The 15,771-nt window shown below is 44.0% G+C and overlaps 1 protein-coding gene across 2 annotated transcripts in view; it reads left to right on the top strand.

Moving 5' to 3' along the window:
* TMEM135 (transmembrane protein 135) overlaps nt 1-15,771 on the top strand; it is a 229,310-nt gene that overhangs the window by 151,077 nt on the left and 62,462 nt on the right. For both annotated transcript variants that reach the window (XR_012715121.1, XM_075266218.1), the window contains exon 6: nt 15,147-15,193. Coding sequence is in view for 1 of the 2 variants with exons in the window: in XM_075266218.1 (XP_075122319.1) it covers nt 15,147-15,193 (47 nt within the window). In the remaining variant the exon portion in view is untranslated. The remainder of the gene's footprint in view (nt 1-15,146; nt 15,194-15,771) is intronic.

Raw genomic sequence — 15,771 nt, 5'->3', positions numbered from 1 at the left:
AACCCATAGTTGATCCTCATAACTTTTGAGCAACGGCTTTTAACCACTTTTTGGCTGGATAACTTGGGCGAACTTCTCAAGATTTGTTTCAGGTTCAGAAACTTGATTCATTTTGGGTCAAATGAGTTTGGAAAGACCTGGAAGTGAAATTGTTATACTCTGGGATCTCAGGTGGAGGCCTAGGGCAGGTTTAAAAAAAAGTAAATATATATACTCACCTTCTCTAACCTTTGGCGAGCTTCCTTGCGGCGTCCGACACACTTTCTTAGTCTCCCGGTGACATCATGTGTCCTGGGTCACCACCGCGGCCTGTGATTGGGCCTCAGTGGTCACATGAGCATGTAGAACGTCAAGACACAATCACAGGCCTCAGTAGTGATCCTGGATACATGATGTCACCAAGAGAGCGGCGAGAAAGTGCAAAAGAGGTGAGTAAAGGTGAGTATAAATGTAAAGGTGAGTATAAATGTAAAGGTGAGTATAAATGTAAAGGTGAGTATAAATGTAAAGGTGAGTATAAATGTTTTTTATTTTTCACGCCTCCCCTGGGCCTACATCTATTATACCCTGGGGTCTGAAGAGACTTCACAGTATAATAACATCAGATGGATCCCCAATGGTTTGGTTTCGTGAAAAAATGAACAATATTTGGGTCGATCCCGACTCGGAACGAATCGGTTCGCCTATCTCTATCACTAATACGCCGTTAACCCTGTAAAGTAAGTTGTGTCTGTTCCTTTGGCCACCAAACTACAGACGAGTGGGGACCCGGCTGCCCCATCTTTGGGTAGGTTGGAACAATAGAAGGCCCAAGTACCTTTTTTTTAGGATAGTCATTTGCCGTGCCCGTTACATACAATTCATTGTACAGCAATTGGGTGGGGGACTTCCAAAGGAACTTTGATCCCTTTGTGCGGAGTTGGGAAAACATGGCTGCTTTCTTCCAGATGTTGCTGCAATACCACACACAGCCTACAGACAGGAGTGGCACTATTTTTGGAAGCAAGCAGCCATGTTTTTCTAATCCTGTACAATTCCTTGGATGATGCTTTTGGACAGTGTGGAGAGATGATGGATAAGGCCATGCTAACCCTCTGTACTATGTACGGTATGTCTTTATGGGTCTCCTCCTGCAATGTATCTACCTCCAGAAGCCATAGGTCCATACCAGGAGACAACACCATGTAATGTGACATCGATGGACCATGCCACTTCACCCTCACTGCCCTGTAGGACCTTGTGCACACTGTGACGTCAGCCGCTCTCCACATTAGTGCATGTTTAACAAACATGTCATGATAAAGACGGTCATTAAAGGTCCTGACATCAACAGAGCGGCGCTGGAATGTAATAACACACTGGGTCTAATAACTCCTGCCCTGATAGTCACGGGGAGGTCCTGCTTGTAACACGGGACACCCGAAGACACGGCATAGGATTCCTTCATAACCTGCGTCACTTACATCAACCATAACTTTCTCCATTAGGACAAAAAATTGGTGAGGTCCGGCCAAAAATTTATCAACCTCAAAGCACAACCATGATGTTTCACAATAAAGCAGAGATATCGCCCCCTGCTGAGGACACATGAACTCTCTTGACCTTGAAAACTTGGTCTAATTAGTATACAGCACTCCTAGACATCTCAGATAATGGTTGTTACTGACATGAAGTTGAGATTGTTGATGAACAATCCTTAGGATAGGTTATCCATATCAGATCGGTGACGGTCCTACAGTTGGGACCCCCGCCGATCAGCTGCTTCACTACTTGTTAAGGACAGTGCCATTCATTACATAGTGGCTGTGCTTGGAATTGCAGCTCGGTTCCATTGATTTGAATGGATACAGATCCTTTGTAAACAAACAGTCTGAGTGAAGATAAGGAGGAGGAGAACAGTCTAATAAGTGGAGAAGGAAACAGATTTCTTTAATAAGATATATTACAAAGTTTCTCATATTCATCTGTACTATTCATTTATGAAAAATTATTTTATGAGCGGAGGAACACTTTAACAGGAAATCGAGTTACCTTCACTGTTATTTTTGCGGATGACAGAAACCGTCTTGTAGAAATTCTACAAAGTCTAAAGATTTCAATCTCCTTCTGATATGATCCATCTTTGATTGGAGACTTGCAGATGGGGTGGGGCTTATTTTGAGGGGTGGGGCCTTTCCATGTGGGTGGGGCTTAATAGTTTTGTTGGAACGTTTCTAACAGAGGGAACTAATTTGTCCAAGCTCACTGCACCACCACCAGGATACAGTGTCCATCGACTTCAGTAGATGCCAGTAGACCTCCGAAACCATGATGGTGCTCCTGGTGGTGACCGGTACAGGAGACCCCATGCATGTTTTTAACAATCAGTTGTCTTGGAGAAGTAATGAAGCAGCCCTCTTGTATTTTCTGTGTGTCAACCTGAATCCGAGCTCTACGGAAATAAGTCATCGACATTGCTTTAATGTGGCGGATTCCTTTGGTCGGGCCCATGCCAATTAGTCCAGTTTATTGAGAGCCTATGACTAATTAAACCTTATACATAGGAAAGGGCAAGTATTTCACTCCGTGCCTGGCCATTGTAAAGGATTACATGCGACAGTGGGGCTCCACTTCACCAGTAATCATCTGCACAGCTTGATGTGTCTTTGTTGGCCAGGTTGGCCCGGGAGTTGCTCGAAGGTCTTGTTCCACCACAGAGTCTACCCTGGTATTTAGACGTGACCACCATGACCTTTACTTTGATTTACAAGTGTTTTGGAAATACCCCAGGAAACGCTTCCTTGGCATTGAACTTTCAGCATTAGACAAAGGGCAGTTGAAACCCATATTCTAAGAGCAAAGGTCTCCAAGGTCTTGACCTCGAATGGTTACAAAACAAATGTGCCGGACATCATTAAGTAGTGTGTAGGGATAAACAAGTCCGTCAAATAATTCTTATATGCCGTACGGTTTCAAACCAGCTCAATATAATCCCGAAAAACTAAGAAAAATATGAAAATATTTGCATTACACCATTGGCAAGTGGATGTTTTTGGTTTTTTTTTTTAGAACAAGGTGATTTGGGTTGGTAATCTAACATCAATAGAGTAATTTAATAAAGTTGCACAACTCGGATTCCTGCTGGACATTCAACTATGGTTTAGAAAAAGGGGGTCTTAAAGGGGCTTTCCTTAGGAGAATCCATCAGTATCAAGTAGATGAAGGTACGATGCCAGGAACCCCAACCGATCACATGTTGCAACCTCTTCACTACTTACCGAGCACATACATTACATTGTAAGTCATGATCTTGACACCCTCTACATGCCTGCTAAGGCCCAATTACCGGATTCAGTTGTGACCAGGACCCCCGATATCATGGTAGAGGCCAGACGATGCAGGAGAAAGAAGGCGGGATGTCTTGGCGAAGCCCAGGAGAGGTGTGTAAGAGTGTTTTTTGTTTTTCTGGATCTCTTCCGGGCCTCCAGTTTATTATACTCTGGGGTCCAAAGAGACGCCACAGTATAATAATGGTTGTTTAAAAAATTGGGGATTGGCCGAACCTGAAATTTTTGAAAAATTTGTTACGAGCCATTTCATTCTTCCATTCTCTTCATTTGTCTGCTACTTTCTATTATTTTATTTGTTTTTCAATGCTGCAAAGGACTTCCAAGATTACTTTTAGCAGTTTCAACATGGGTATAAGGGGTTAGGAGCCAAATATGTGATGACAACTTTGGGAGAATTCATCAAGACCATGGTATCTTATGTCAATCCTGGTGTCCCCTGCTCCACGAAGCGCCTAATACTTGATCAGGTGCAACCTTGTGCCTAGGTGCAAAGCTACAGTAGCATGGCATGGTATGGCAGTCTATGGCGTAAATGTTGATGAATATGGTGCGGACGACCCAATCCACTTTTAGAAAAGTACCGAAACCAGCCAAAAACACCACTTTAGACTATTTTGCGACTTTTTTGTTTTATAATTGAGGGATTTAATACCTTACCCCATTACTCAGGATTGTAAGCGATAGCGTTAGCTTTTATTTCATCCAGAGACAGCGCCACTCCTGTCTATAGGCTCCATCTGGTACTACAGTTCAGCCCAATGTAAGTGAATTGGACTCACTTAGAATATCAGTCACAACTAGGGTTGAGCGATCGGGATCGGGAAAGATCGGATCCCGATCGGTGATCGAGCAAATTTCACAATCGGGATCGGCTGGAAAAGCATGAGATTGGTTCCATTACCAGAAAAAGCCCCTTGTTTCTAATCCTGAACGTCTTTAAGATGTTTCTCCTACACGTACAGCTGGAGGTAATATCCTACCACCTCAGATCCCCTGCTTTTGCTTTGACATGTCAATCTGACAACATGTCCATATTTCCGAAGCTGTTTAGCTCTATGTACACTCCTAGAAAGGAACTAGAAAATCCTGAAGATAAGCCCTTAATTCCTCCGGTCTACACCTAGAAGACGTACACTTCCTCCTCCGTTGATGGTATGACTTAAGATTTCGTAAACCTAATGAGTTGGATCTTAGAACGACGGCCTCGCTCGTTGGCGATCTCTCCGGGGCTCGTAAGTGCTGATCCGGAAAATATGATCCGTGGAATTACCAGAATTGTTTTCCGTTGACAGGTGTGATCCTCCGCAGCGTGATTCGGCGCAGCACATGCCACTTTCAGTCATTTTAAACACGAATCCCGATAATCTCTTGTTCAATATCACCCGTTAATCTTCCTTTTCATCCCACTACCTGTCTACAGGATGCTTAAGCTCTTTGGCACGGTTTTGAGTAGAGTTGCCTACAGCTGCTTGGGCATAGGTGTGGTGCCGCCGACACGCCACCCAGCTATTACCTGACAAATTGTTTTATTCTTCTTCTTTTCGAGCATGTCAGGCTGTAATCTGGGGGAGGATCTGTAGATTGTCGTGTTTATTCGCAATGACAGGAGAGAACAACCACTGGCTTCCAGCCTTTTGACCGGGAGGTAAATAGGATAAAGGATTCTATTGATGGGCGGTAAAACATGGCGGATAAGGTGTCTGCTCATCTAACTGAGCACATGGCGATAAATATCAACAAGGTGCCACCTGGTCTTCACACATGTCGGAGGCGGGCATTGTGTAATCTGATGAAGGTTATTCACTTTCTACAAAAATTGGCTCCTCCGTAGTCAAAACGGGAGCAGGAGGAAACACATACATAAAGGAGTATTCCATTCCTATCTTGGCCTTCTGTAGGTTCCACCATCTCAATAGAACCCATGAACATCCATTCTGTACATTGGTTGGATCTCCCAGTCCCAACATAGTCAGGAGACGGGACTTCTTGGATCATAGGGCTCGCCGAGAGTCCTTATAGACTTATAGATCATCTCAGTAGACTCCATGAACAACCATTCCGTCCATTGGTTGGATCTGCGAGTCCCAACGTAGTCAGGAGATGGGACTTATTGCATCGTAGGGCTTGGTGAGAGTCCTTATAGACTTATAGATCATCTCAGTAGACTACATGAACAAACATTCCGTCCATTGGTTGGATCTCCCAGTCCCAACGTAGTCAGGAGACGGGACTTCTTGGATCATAGGGCTCGCTGAGAGTCCTTATAGATCATCTCAGTAGACTCCATGAACAACCATTCCATACATTGGTTGGATCTCTCAGTCCCAACGTAGTCAGGAGACGGGACTTCTTGCATCATAGGGCTCGCCGAGAGTCCTTATAGATCATCTCAGTAGACTCCATGAACATCCATTCTGTACATTGGTTGGCTCTCCCAGTCCCAACATAGTCAGGAGATGGGACTTCTTGGATCATAGGGCTCGCCGAGAGTCCTTATAGACTTATAGATCATCTCAGTAGACTCCATGAACAACCATTCTGTCCATTGGTTGGATCTCCCAGTCCCAAAGTAGTCAGGAGACGGGACTTCTTGCATCATAGGGCTTGGTGAGAGTCCTTATAGACAGTAGGTCCACGAGGAAGCAGGGACTCCTAACATCATAGATCACGATCCTGTGTAATGGTTTCAGGATGCTTTACAGTTGGCATGAGACAAGACTGGTGGTAGCGCTCACCTCGTCTTCTCCCAATAAGCTGTTTTCCAGATGTCCCAAACAATCGAAAAGGGGATTCATCAGAGAAAATGACTTTACCCCAGTCCTCAGCAGTCCACTCCCTGTACCTTTTGCAGAATATCAGTCTGTCCCTGATGTTTTTTCTGGAGAGAAGTGGGTTCTTTGCTGCCCTCTTTGAGACCAGGCCTTGCTCCAAGAGTCTCCGCCTCACAGTGCGTGCAGATGCACTCACACCTGCCTGCTGCCATTCCTGAGCAAGCTCTGCACTGCTGGTAGCCCGATCCCACAGCTGAAACACTTTTAAGAGACGGTCCTGGTGCTTGCTGGTCTTTCTTGGGCGCCCTGGAGCCTTTTTGCCAACAATGGAACCTCTCTCCTTTAAGTTCTTGATGATGCGATAGATTGTTGACTGAGGTGCAATCTTTCTAGCTGCGATACTCTTCCCTGTTAGGCCATTTTTGTGCAGTGCAATGATGACTACACGTGTTTCTTTAGAGATAACCATGGTTAACAGAAGAGAAACAATGATGCCAAGCACCAGCCTCCGTTTAAAGTGTCTAGTGGTGTCATTCTTACTTAATCATGACAGATTGATCTCCAGCCCTGTCCTCATCAACACCCACACCTGTGTTAATGGAGCAATCACTGAAACGATGTTAGCTGGTCCTTTTAAGGCAGGGCTGCAATGATGTTGAAATGTGTTTTGGGGGATAAAGTTCATTTTCTAGGCAAATATTGACTTTGCAAGTAATTGCTGTTAAGCTGATCACTCTTTATAACATTCTGGAGTATATGCAAATTGCCATTAGAAAAACTGAAGCAGTAGACTTTGTAACAATTAATATTTGTATCATTCTCAAAACTTTTGGCCATGACTGTACCATCTAAGGATAGGTTATCAATATTATAGACCGAGGTAGCAGCTGCCATAGGGGCCCGGGACATTAGGGGCCCAGCGACAGCCGCTACCGCTGCATTCTTTTTTACCACCCGGTAATGGGCCCTACTTACTTGCCGATCCTGGCAAGAGCCAGTCGAGGTCTTTGGCGTCCATCGGGGCAGCATGTCAAAAGTTCGCCACTTGGTACCGCCATTCCTAGTTACGCTACCGATTGGGTATGTTAAAATCTAACACCCCTGATCCTTCTTTCCCTGACCTCTTCTGTTGGGAGCTCCCATACATATTAGACACTGTACATTCATTGCCACCACGTTGCCAAGTTATTGATACATTTCCAGGAGGAATCACAGAGGATCGATCCAGTACAGAGTCCTAAGTGAGATGTTCCAGTGTTTACGAGGACTATTTGCACGTTTTAGATGCATTACATTTTTTTAATAATACTTGTATTTCATGGCAAAAAAAAAATTAGTATCCACGTCCGGAATCTTGGAAGCCGTAATTGTGCGATGTGCTTGTAATTGACAGTAAAGTGGCTTTGGCAGTTTCTTGAGGGGGCAGATCCAGTTCTAAGATTTCTCGAGAGGGTACAAATATTAATAGCATCCTGTAAATCTCTCCCTCTTGTATCTCTTACAACTTCAAAGGTATCCAGTAGATCAGAGAGACGGATGACTTTACCATGGCTGCCCCGCACTTAGCGTTCTAAGAGAGAAGCGCTAAGGAGCCGACAACACTCAAATGTGGGGTGTCAGAGACTCACCGAGGCTGGAGGGCAACATATGGCTTAAGGGGGGTCTAGCTTTAGGAAAAGGGTGATCTCGGCTTCATGTCAGTAAATAGGAACATTCTTTTCCATGTTTACATCCTGAAGATGAAAACCTCCATACACCTTATACTACTTACAGCTGGGGTTTTGTTACAGTTGCATCTAGTCAAGACATTCCTCTGTGATCTAAACATTCGGGACTCAACTTGTCTATCAGGAAAGGAGAAACCAGAAACCTTAGATTAACATCATACCCCCCCTAGATTAATGTCATATCCCCACACCAGACCCCTAGATTAATGTCATATCCCCAAACCAGACCCCTAGATTAATGTCATACCCCCAGACTAGACCCCTAGATTAATGTCATATCCCCAGACCAGACCCCTAGATTAATGTCACACCCCCAGACTAGACCCCTAGATTAATGTCATATCCCCAGACTAGACCCCTAGATTAATGTCATATCCCCAGACCATACCCCTAGATTAATGTCATACCCCCAGACCAGACCCCTAGATTAATGTCATACCCCCAGACCAGACCCCTAGATTAATGTCATATCCCCAGACTAGACCCCTAGATTAATGTCATACCCCCAGACCAGACCCCTAGATTAATGTCATATCCCCAGACCAGACCCCTAGATTAATGTCATACCCCCAAACCAGACCCCTAGATTAATGTCATATCCCCAAACCAGACCCCTAGATTAATGTCATACCCCCAGACCAGACCCCTAGATTAATGTCATACCCCCAGACCAGACCCCTAGATTAATGTCATACCCCCCAGACCAGACCCCTAGATTGATGTCATATCCCCAAACCAGACCCCTAGATTGATGTTATATCCCCAAACCAGACCCCTAGATTAATGTCATACCCCCAAACCAGACCCCTAGATTAATGTCATACCCCCAAACTAGACCCCTAGATTAATGTCATACCCCCAGACTAGACCCCTAGATTAATGTCATACCCCCAGACTAGACCCCTAGATTAATGTCATACCCCCAGACTAGACCCCTAGATTAATGTCATACTCCCAAACCAGACCCTTAGATTAATGTCATACTCCCAAACCAGACCCCTAGATTAATGTCATATCCCCAAACCAGACCCCTAGATTAATGTCATACCCCCAGACCAGACCCCTAGATTAATGTCATATCCCCAAACCAGACCCCTAGATTAATGTCATACCCCCAAACCAGACCCCTAGATTAATGTCATACCCCCAGACCAGACCCCTAGATTAATGTCATACCCCCAGACCAGACCCCTAGATTAATGTCATACCCCCAAACCAGACCCCTAGGTTAATGTCATACCCCCAGACCAGACCCCTAGATTGATGTCATATCCCCAAACCAGACCCCTAGATTGATGTCATATCCCCAAACCAGACCCCTAGATTAATGTCATACCCCCAAACCAGACCCCTAGATTAATGTCATACCCCCAGACCAGACCCCTAAATTAATGTGATACCCCCAGACTAGACCCCTAGATTAATGTCATACCCCCAAACTAGACCCCTAGATTAATGTCATACCCCCAAACTAGACCCCTAGATTAATGTCATACCCCCAGACTAGACCCCTAGATTAATGTCATACCCCCAGACTAGACCCCTAGATTAATGTCATACCCCCAGACCAGACCCCTAGATTGATGTCATATCCCCAAACCAGACCCCTAGATTGATGTCATATCCCCAAACCAGACCCCTAGATTGATGTCATACCCCCAAACCAGACCCCTAGATTAATGTCATACCCCCTAACCAGACCCCTAGATTAATGTCATACCCCCAAACTAGACCCCTAGATTAATGTCATACCCCCAGACTAGACCCCTAGATTAATGTCATACCCCCAGACTAGACCCCTAGATTAATGTCATACTCCCAAACCAGACCCTTAGATTAATGTCATACTCCCAAACCAGACCCCTAGATTAATGTCATATCCCCAAATCAGACCCCTAGATTAATGTCATACCCCCAGACCAGACCCCTAGATTAATGTCATACCCCCAAACCAGACCCCTAGATTAATGTCATACCCCCAGACCAGACCCCTAGATTAATGTCATACCCCCAGACCAGACCCCTAGATTAATGTCATACCCCCAAACCAGACCCCTAGGTTAATGTCATACCCCCAGACCAGACCCCTAGATTGATGTCATATCCCCAAACCAGACCCCTAGATTGATGTCATATCCCCAAACCAGACCCCTAGATTAATGTCATACCCCCAAACCAGACCCCTAGATTAATGTCATACCCCCAGACCAGACCCCTAAATTAATGTGATACCCCCAGACTAGACCCCTAGATTAATGTCATACTCCCAAACCAGACCCTTAGATTAATGTCATACTCCCAAACCAGACCCCTAGATTAATGTCATACCCCCAAACCAGACCCCTAGATTAATGTCATACTCCCAAACCAGACCCTTAGATTAATGTCATACTCCCAAACCAGACCCCTAGATTAATGTCATACTCCCAAACCAGACCCCTAGATTAATGTCATACCCCCAGACCAGACCCCTAGATTAATGTCATACCCCCAGACCAGACCCCTAGATTAATGTCATACCCCCAAACCAGACCCCTAGATTAATGTCATACCCCCAGACCAGACCCCTAGATTAATGTCATACCCCCAGACCAGACCCCTAGATTAATGTCATACCCCCAAACCAGACCCCTAGGTTAATGTCATACCCCCAGACCAGACCCCTAGATTGATGTCATATCCCCAAACCAGACCCCTAGATTGATGTCATATCCCCAAACCAGACCCCTAGATTGATGTCATACCCCCAAACCAGACCCCTAGATTAATGTCATACCCCCAGACCAGACCCCTAAATTAATGTGATACCCCCAGACTAGACCCCTAGATTAATGTCATACTCCCAAACCAGACCCTTAGATTAATGTCATACTCCCAAACCAGACCCCTAGATTAATGTCATACCCCCAAACCAGACCCCTAGATTAATGTCATACTCCCAAACCAGACCCTTAGATTAATGTCATACTCCCAAACCAGACCCCTAGATTAATGTCATACTCCCAAACCAGACCCCTAGATTAATGTCATACCCCCAGACCAGACCCCTAGATTAATGTCATACCCCCAGACTAGACCCCTAGATTAATGTCATACTCCCAAACCAGACCCCTAAATTAACATCATATCCCCAGACCAGAGTCCTGTGCCTTAAATTAATTTTAGATCCTTTATATTAATATTAGACCCCAGACTCCTAATTAATTTCAGCCCACCTATATTCATATCAGACACTTGACCTCGTATATTAATTTTCGACCCCAAGACCAGACCCCTTACCTTTACCATAATACCAGACCCCAGACTGAAGCATTATATTAATATCAGACTCGGATAAACCACTGAATTATTTTCAGCCCCCCCCCCCACCCAGATCCATCATTTCTTCTGATGTCATTATTTCCTGTGATGTCACTAATTCTTATGATGTCACAACTCGCACCTGGCAAACTCCGCTCCACCACACTGCTGTATCTCTCTATATACAAGCCGGCAGACAGGCCAGAGCCTTGGGCGGCTTCTTGGGATGTCTATCCTGAGAGTAGGTTTCCTCTCTCCTTATGGCCGCTGTCCCTGACTGTAAGCGCACATTGTCTTGAATTTCACATGGCTTGCAGATAAAAGGAGAATCTCTGGCTCCTCCATTCCTCCCGGCCTCATAACCTTTATGGCTCCAGCCTATTTCTTTCAAGACATACTTGTGATCTTATCCTGCTATGCATCGGGGCTCAGCTATACTTATTCCTCCTGGCCATGGCTGCTATTTCTGCTCTCGCTGCAGATTATTATTAGGGCTTTCATGTATCGCACCGTTCAGGTTCTCTACAGATTTCACGTCTTCTGCAGAAAATGGATTCATTATAGATTTTCTATCTCTCTACATCTAACTTCTAGTAATGGTGGTGTAGAAGGGTTTAGAGATATCAGAGAGCAAGTCAGACATTGCTGGAGGGTTTGACGTCAAAGAGTGTCGTAGGCCTTTACCCCTGTAGGCCATGTAGGAACATTGTGGTCCTGGTGATGCTACAGGCTGAACCAATTGTTTGGGTACAAGAATACCAGTTGCCCGCACTTTGGGTTCTGCACGAGCAGAATAGTGAGTGCAGCTCTGGAGTATAATACAGGATAAGTAATGTAATGTATGTACACAGTGACTGTACCAGCAGAATAGTGAGCGCAGCTCTGGAGTATAATACAGGATAAGTAATGTAATGTATGTACACAGTGTCTGTACCAGCAAAATAGTGAGTGCAGCTCTGGAGTATAATACAGGATAAGTAATGTAATGTATGTACACAATGACTGTACCAGCAGAATAGTGAGCGCAGCTCTGGAGTATAATACAGGATAAGTAATGTAATGTATGTACACAGTGACCGCACCAGCAGAATAGTGAGCGCAGCTCTGGAGTATAATACAGGATAAGTAATGTAATGTATGTACACAGTGACTGTACCAGCAGAATAGTGAGCGCAGCTCTGGAGTATAATACAGGATAAGTAATGTAATGTATGTACACAGTGACTGTACCAGCAGAATAGTGAGCGCAGCTCTGGAGTATAATACAGGATAAGTAATGTAATGTATGTACACAGTGACTGTACCAGCAGAATAGTGAGCGCAGCTCTGGAGTATAATACAGGATAAGTAATGTAATGTATGTACACAGTGACCGCACCAGCAGAATAGTGAGTGCAGCTCTGGAGTATAATACAGGATAAGTAATGTAATGTATGTACACAGTGACTGCACCAGCAGAATAGTGAGCGCAGCTCTGGAGTACAATACAGGATGTAACTCAGGATCAGTACAGGATAAGTAATGTAATGTATATACAGAGCGACTGCACCAGCAGAATAGTGAGCGCAGCTCTGGAGTATAATACAGGATAAGTAATGTAATGTATGTACACAGTGACCGCATCAGCAGAATAGTGAGTGCAGCTCTGGAGTATAATACAGGATAAGTAATGTAATGTATGTACACAGTGTCTGTACCAGCAGAATAGTGAGTGCAGCTCTGGAGTATAATACAGGATAAGTAATGTAATGTATGTACACAATGACTGTACCAGCAGAATAGTGAGCGCAGCTCTGGAGTATAATACAGGATAAGTAATGTAATGTATGTACACTGTGACCGCACCAGCAGAATAGTGAGCGCAGCTCTGGAGTATAATACAGGATAAGTAATGTAATGTATGTACACAGTGACCGCACCAGCAGAATAGTGAGCGCAGCTCTGGAGTATAATACAGGATAAGTAATGTAATGTATGTACACAGTGACTGTACCAGCAGAATAGTGAGCGCAGCTCTGGAGTATAATACAGGATAAGTAATGTAATGTATGTACACAGTGACTGTACCAGCAGAATAGTGAGTGCAGCTCTGGAGTATAATACAGGATAAGTAATGTAATGTAAGTACACAGTGACTGCACCAGCAGAATAGTGAGCGCAGCTCTGGAGTATAATACAGGATAAGTAATGTAATGTATGTACACAATGACTGTACCAGCAGAATACTGAGTGCAGCTCTGGAGTATAATACAGGATAAGTAATGTAATGTATGTACACAGTGACTGTACCAGCAGAATAGTGAGCGCAGCTCTGCAGTATAATACAGGATAAGTAATGTAATGTATGTACACAGTGACTGTACCAGCAAAATAGTGAGCGCAGCTCTGCAGTATAATACAGGATAAGTAATGTAATGTATGTACACAGTGACTGTACCAGCAGAATAGTGAGCGCAGCTCTGGAGTATAATACAGGATAAGTAATGTAATGTATGTACACAGTGACCGCACCAGCAGAATAGTGAGTGCAGCTCTGGAGTATAATACAGGATAAGTAATGTAATGTATGTACACAGTGACTGTACCAGCAGAATAGTGAGTGCAGCTCTGGAGTATAATACAGGATAAGTAATGTAATGTATGTACACAGTGACTGCACCAGCAGAATAGTGAGTGCAGCTCTGGAGTATAATACAGGATAAGTAATGTAATGTATGTACACAGTGACTGTACCAGCAGAATAGTGAGCACAGCTCTGGAGTATAATACAGGATAAGTAATGTAATGTATGTACACAGTGACTGTACCAGCAGAATAGTGAGCGCAGCTCTGGAGTATAATACAGGATAAGTAATGTAATGTAAGTACACAGTGACTGCACCAGCAGAATAGTGAGCGCAGCTCTGGAGTATAATACAGGATAAGTAATGTAATGTATGTACACAATGACTGTACCAGCAAAATACTGAGTGCAGCTCTGGAGTATAATACAGGATAAGTAATGTAATGTATGTACACAGTGACTGTACCAGCAGAATAGTGAGCGCAGCTCTGCAGTATAATACAGGATAAGTAATGTAATGTATGTACACAGTGACTGTACCAGCAGAATAGTGAGCGCAGCTCTGCAGTATAATACAGGATAAGTAATGTAATGTATGTACACAGTGACTGTACCAGCAGAATAGTGAGCGCAGCTCTGGAGTATAATACAGGATAAGTAATGTAATGTATGTACACAGTGACTGTACCAGCAGAATAGTGAGCGCAGCTCTGGAGTATAATACAGGATAAGTAATGTAATGTATGTACACAGTGACCGCACCAGCAGAATACTGAGTGCAGCTCTGGAGTATAATACAGGATAAGTAATGTAATGTATGTACACAGTGTCTGTACCAGCAGAATAGTGAGCGCAGCTCTGGAGTATAATACAGGATAAATAATGTAATGTATGTACACAGTGACTGTACCAGCAGAATAGTGAGCGCAGCTCTGGAGTATAATACAGGATAAGTAATGTAATGTATGTACACAGTGACTGCACCAGCAGAATAGTGAGCGCAGCTCTGGAGTATAGTACAGGATAAGTAATGTAATGTATGTACACAGTGACTGCACCAGCAGAATAGTGAGCGTAGCTCTGGAGTATAATACAGGATAAGTAATGTAATGTATGTACACAGTGACTGCACCAGCAGAATAGTGAGCGCAGCTCTGGAGTATAATACAGGATAAGTAATGTAATGTATGTACACAGTGACTGCACCAGCAGAATAGTGAGCGCAGCTCTGGAGTATAATACAGGATAAGTAATGTAATGTATGTACACAGTGATTGTACCAGCAGAATAGTGAGTGCAGCTCTGGAGTATAATACAGGATAAGCAATGTAATGTGTGTACACAGTGACTATACCAGCAGAATAGTGAGCGCAGCTCTGGAGTATAATACATGTATTTATGATATTTTAGTGTTTTCTTTGATTATTTCTGACTTTGTCTCTGTTGCTTTTTGCAGGTGCTGTTATTCTGTATCACGGCTGCTCTATACATGTTCTTCTTCAGGTAAGTGTCTCTTCTCTAGTTTTTTAATATCACTCCTAATCAATAGTATCAGGTTTATTCCGTTTTCTAGAGCATTCAGCTATAAGGACAATCTCTCACCACGACAGTAACATGAGCGGACTTACTGTATATCATCTCCCACCAGCGGCTCTCCACCTGTTCCATCTCATAGTATAGCGACCAGCGGTCTATAAGAACTGCGCTACCAGTTATTATTTCACACTTGGCTCAGTTCCACCTCTTAGATTTTTTCCAGTATTCCAGTGCCGGCAAACATGACCATGTGATACATAAAGTGTTTACGCAACAAAAAGGTTGCTCAGGATGAGCAGACGCTTAGATCTTGACCTGGCAGGAGAGCGTTCTCTTCTCCTGTCTATCGATCTGTTTGCATCTGGTAAATAGAAGATAGGGATAAGCTCCATTGACCAATCTGGGGACAATGACACCACTGATGGGTCAATGTCAGGAGGCAGAGATATTAGGAGGTGACAATGACTTCATTTCTTATGTTTCCTATTGACACAAGGTCGGTCTTATCTTAATCTCTGTTCATTCTGTGAGAAACCATTGACTGG

This window comes from Leptodactylus fuscus, chromosome 2 (genome assembly GCF_031893055.1).
Source record: "Leptodactylus fuscus isolate aLepFus1 chromosome 2, aLepFus1.hap2, whole genome shotgun sequence".
Taxonomy (NCBI): Eukaryota; Metazoa; Chordata; class Amphibia; order Anura; family Leptodactylidae; genus Leptodactylus; species Leptodactylus fuscus.
The sequence above is the reverse complement of the archived record's forward strand: the minus strand, read 5'-3'. Positions and strand labels throughout refer to the sequence as shown.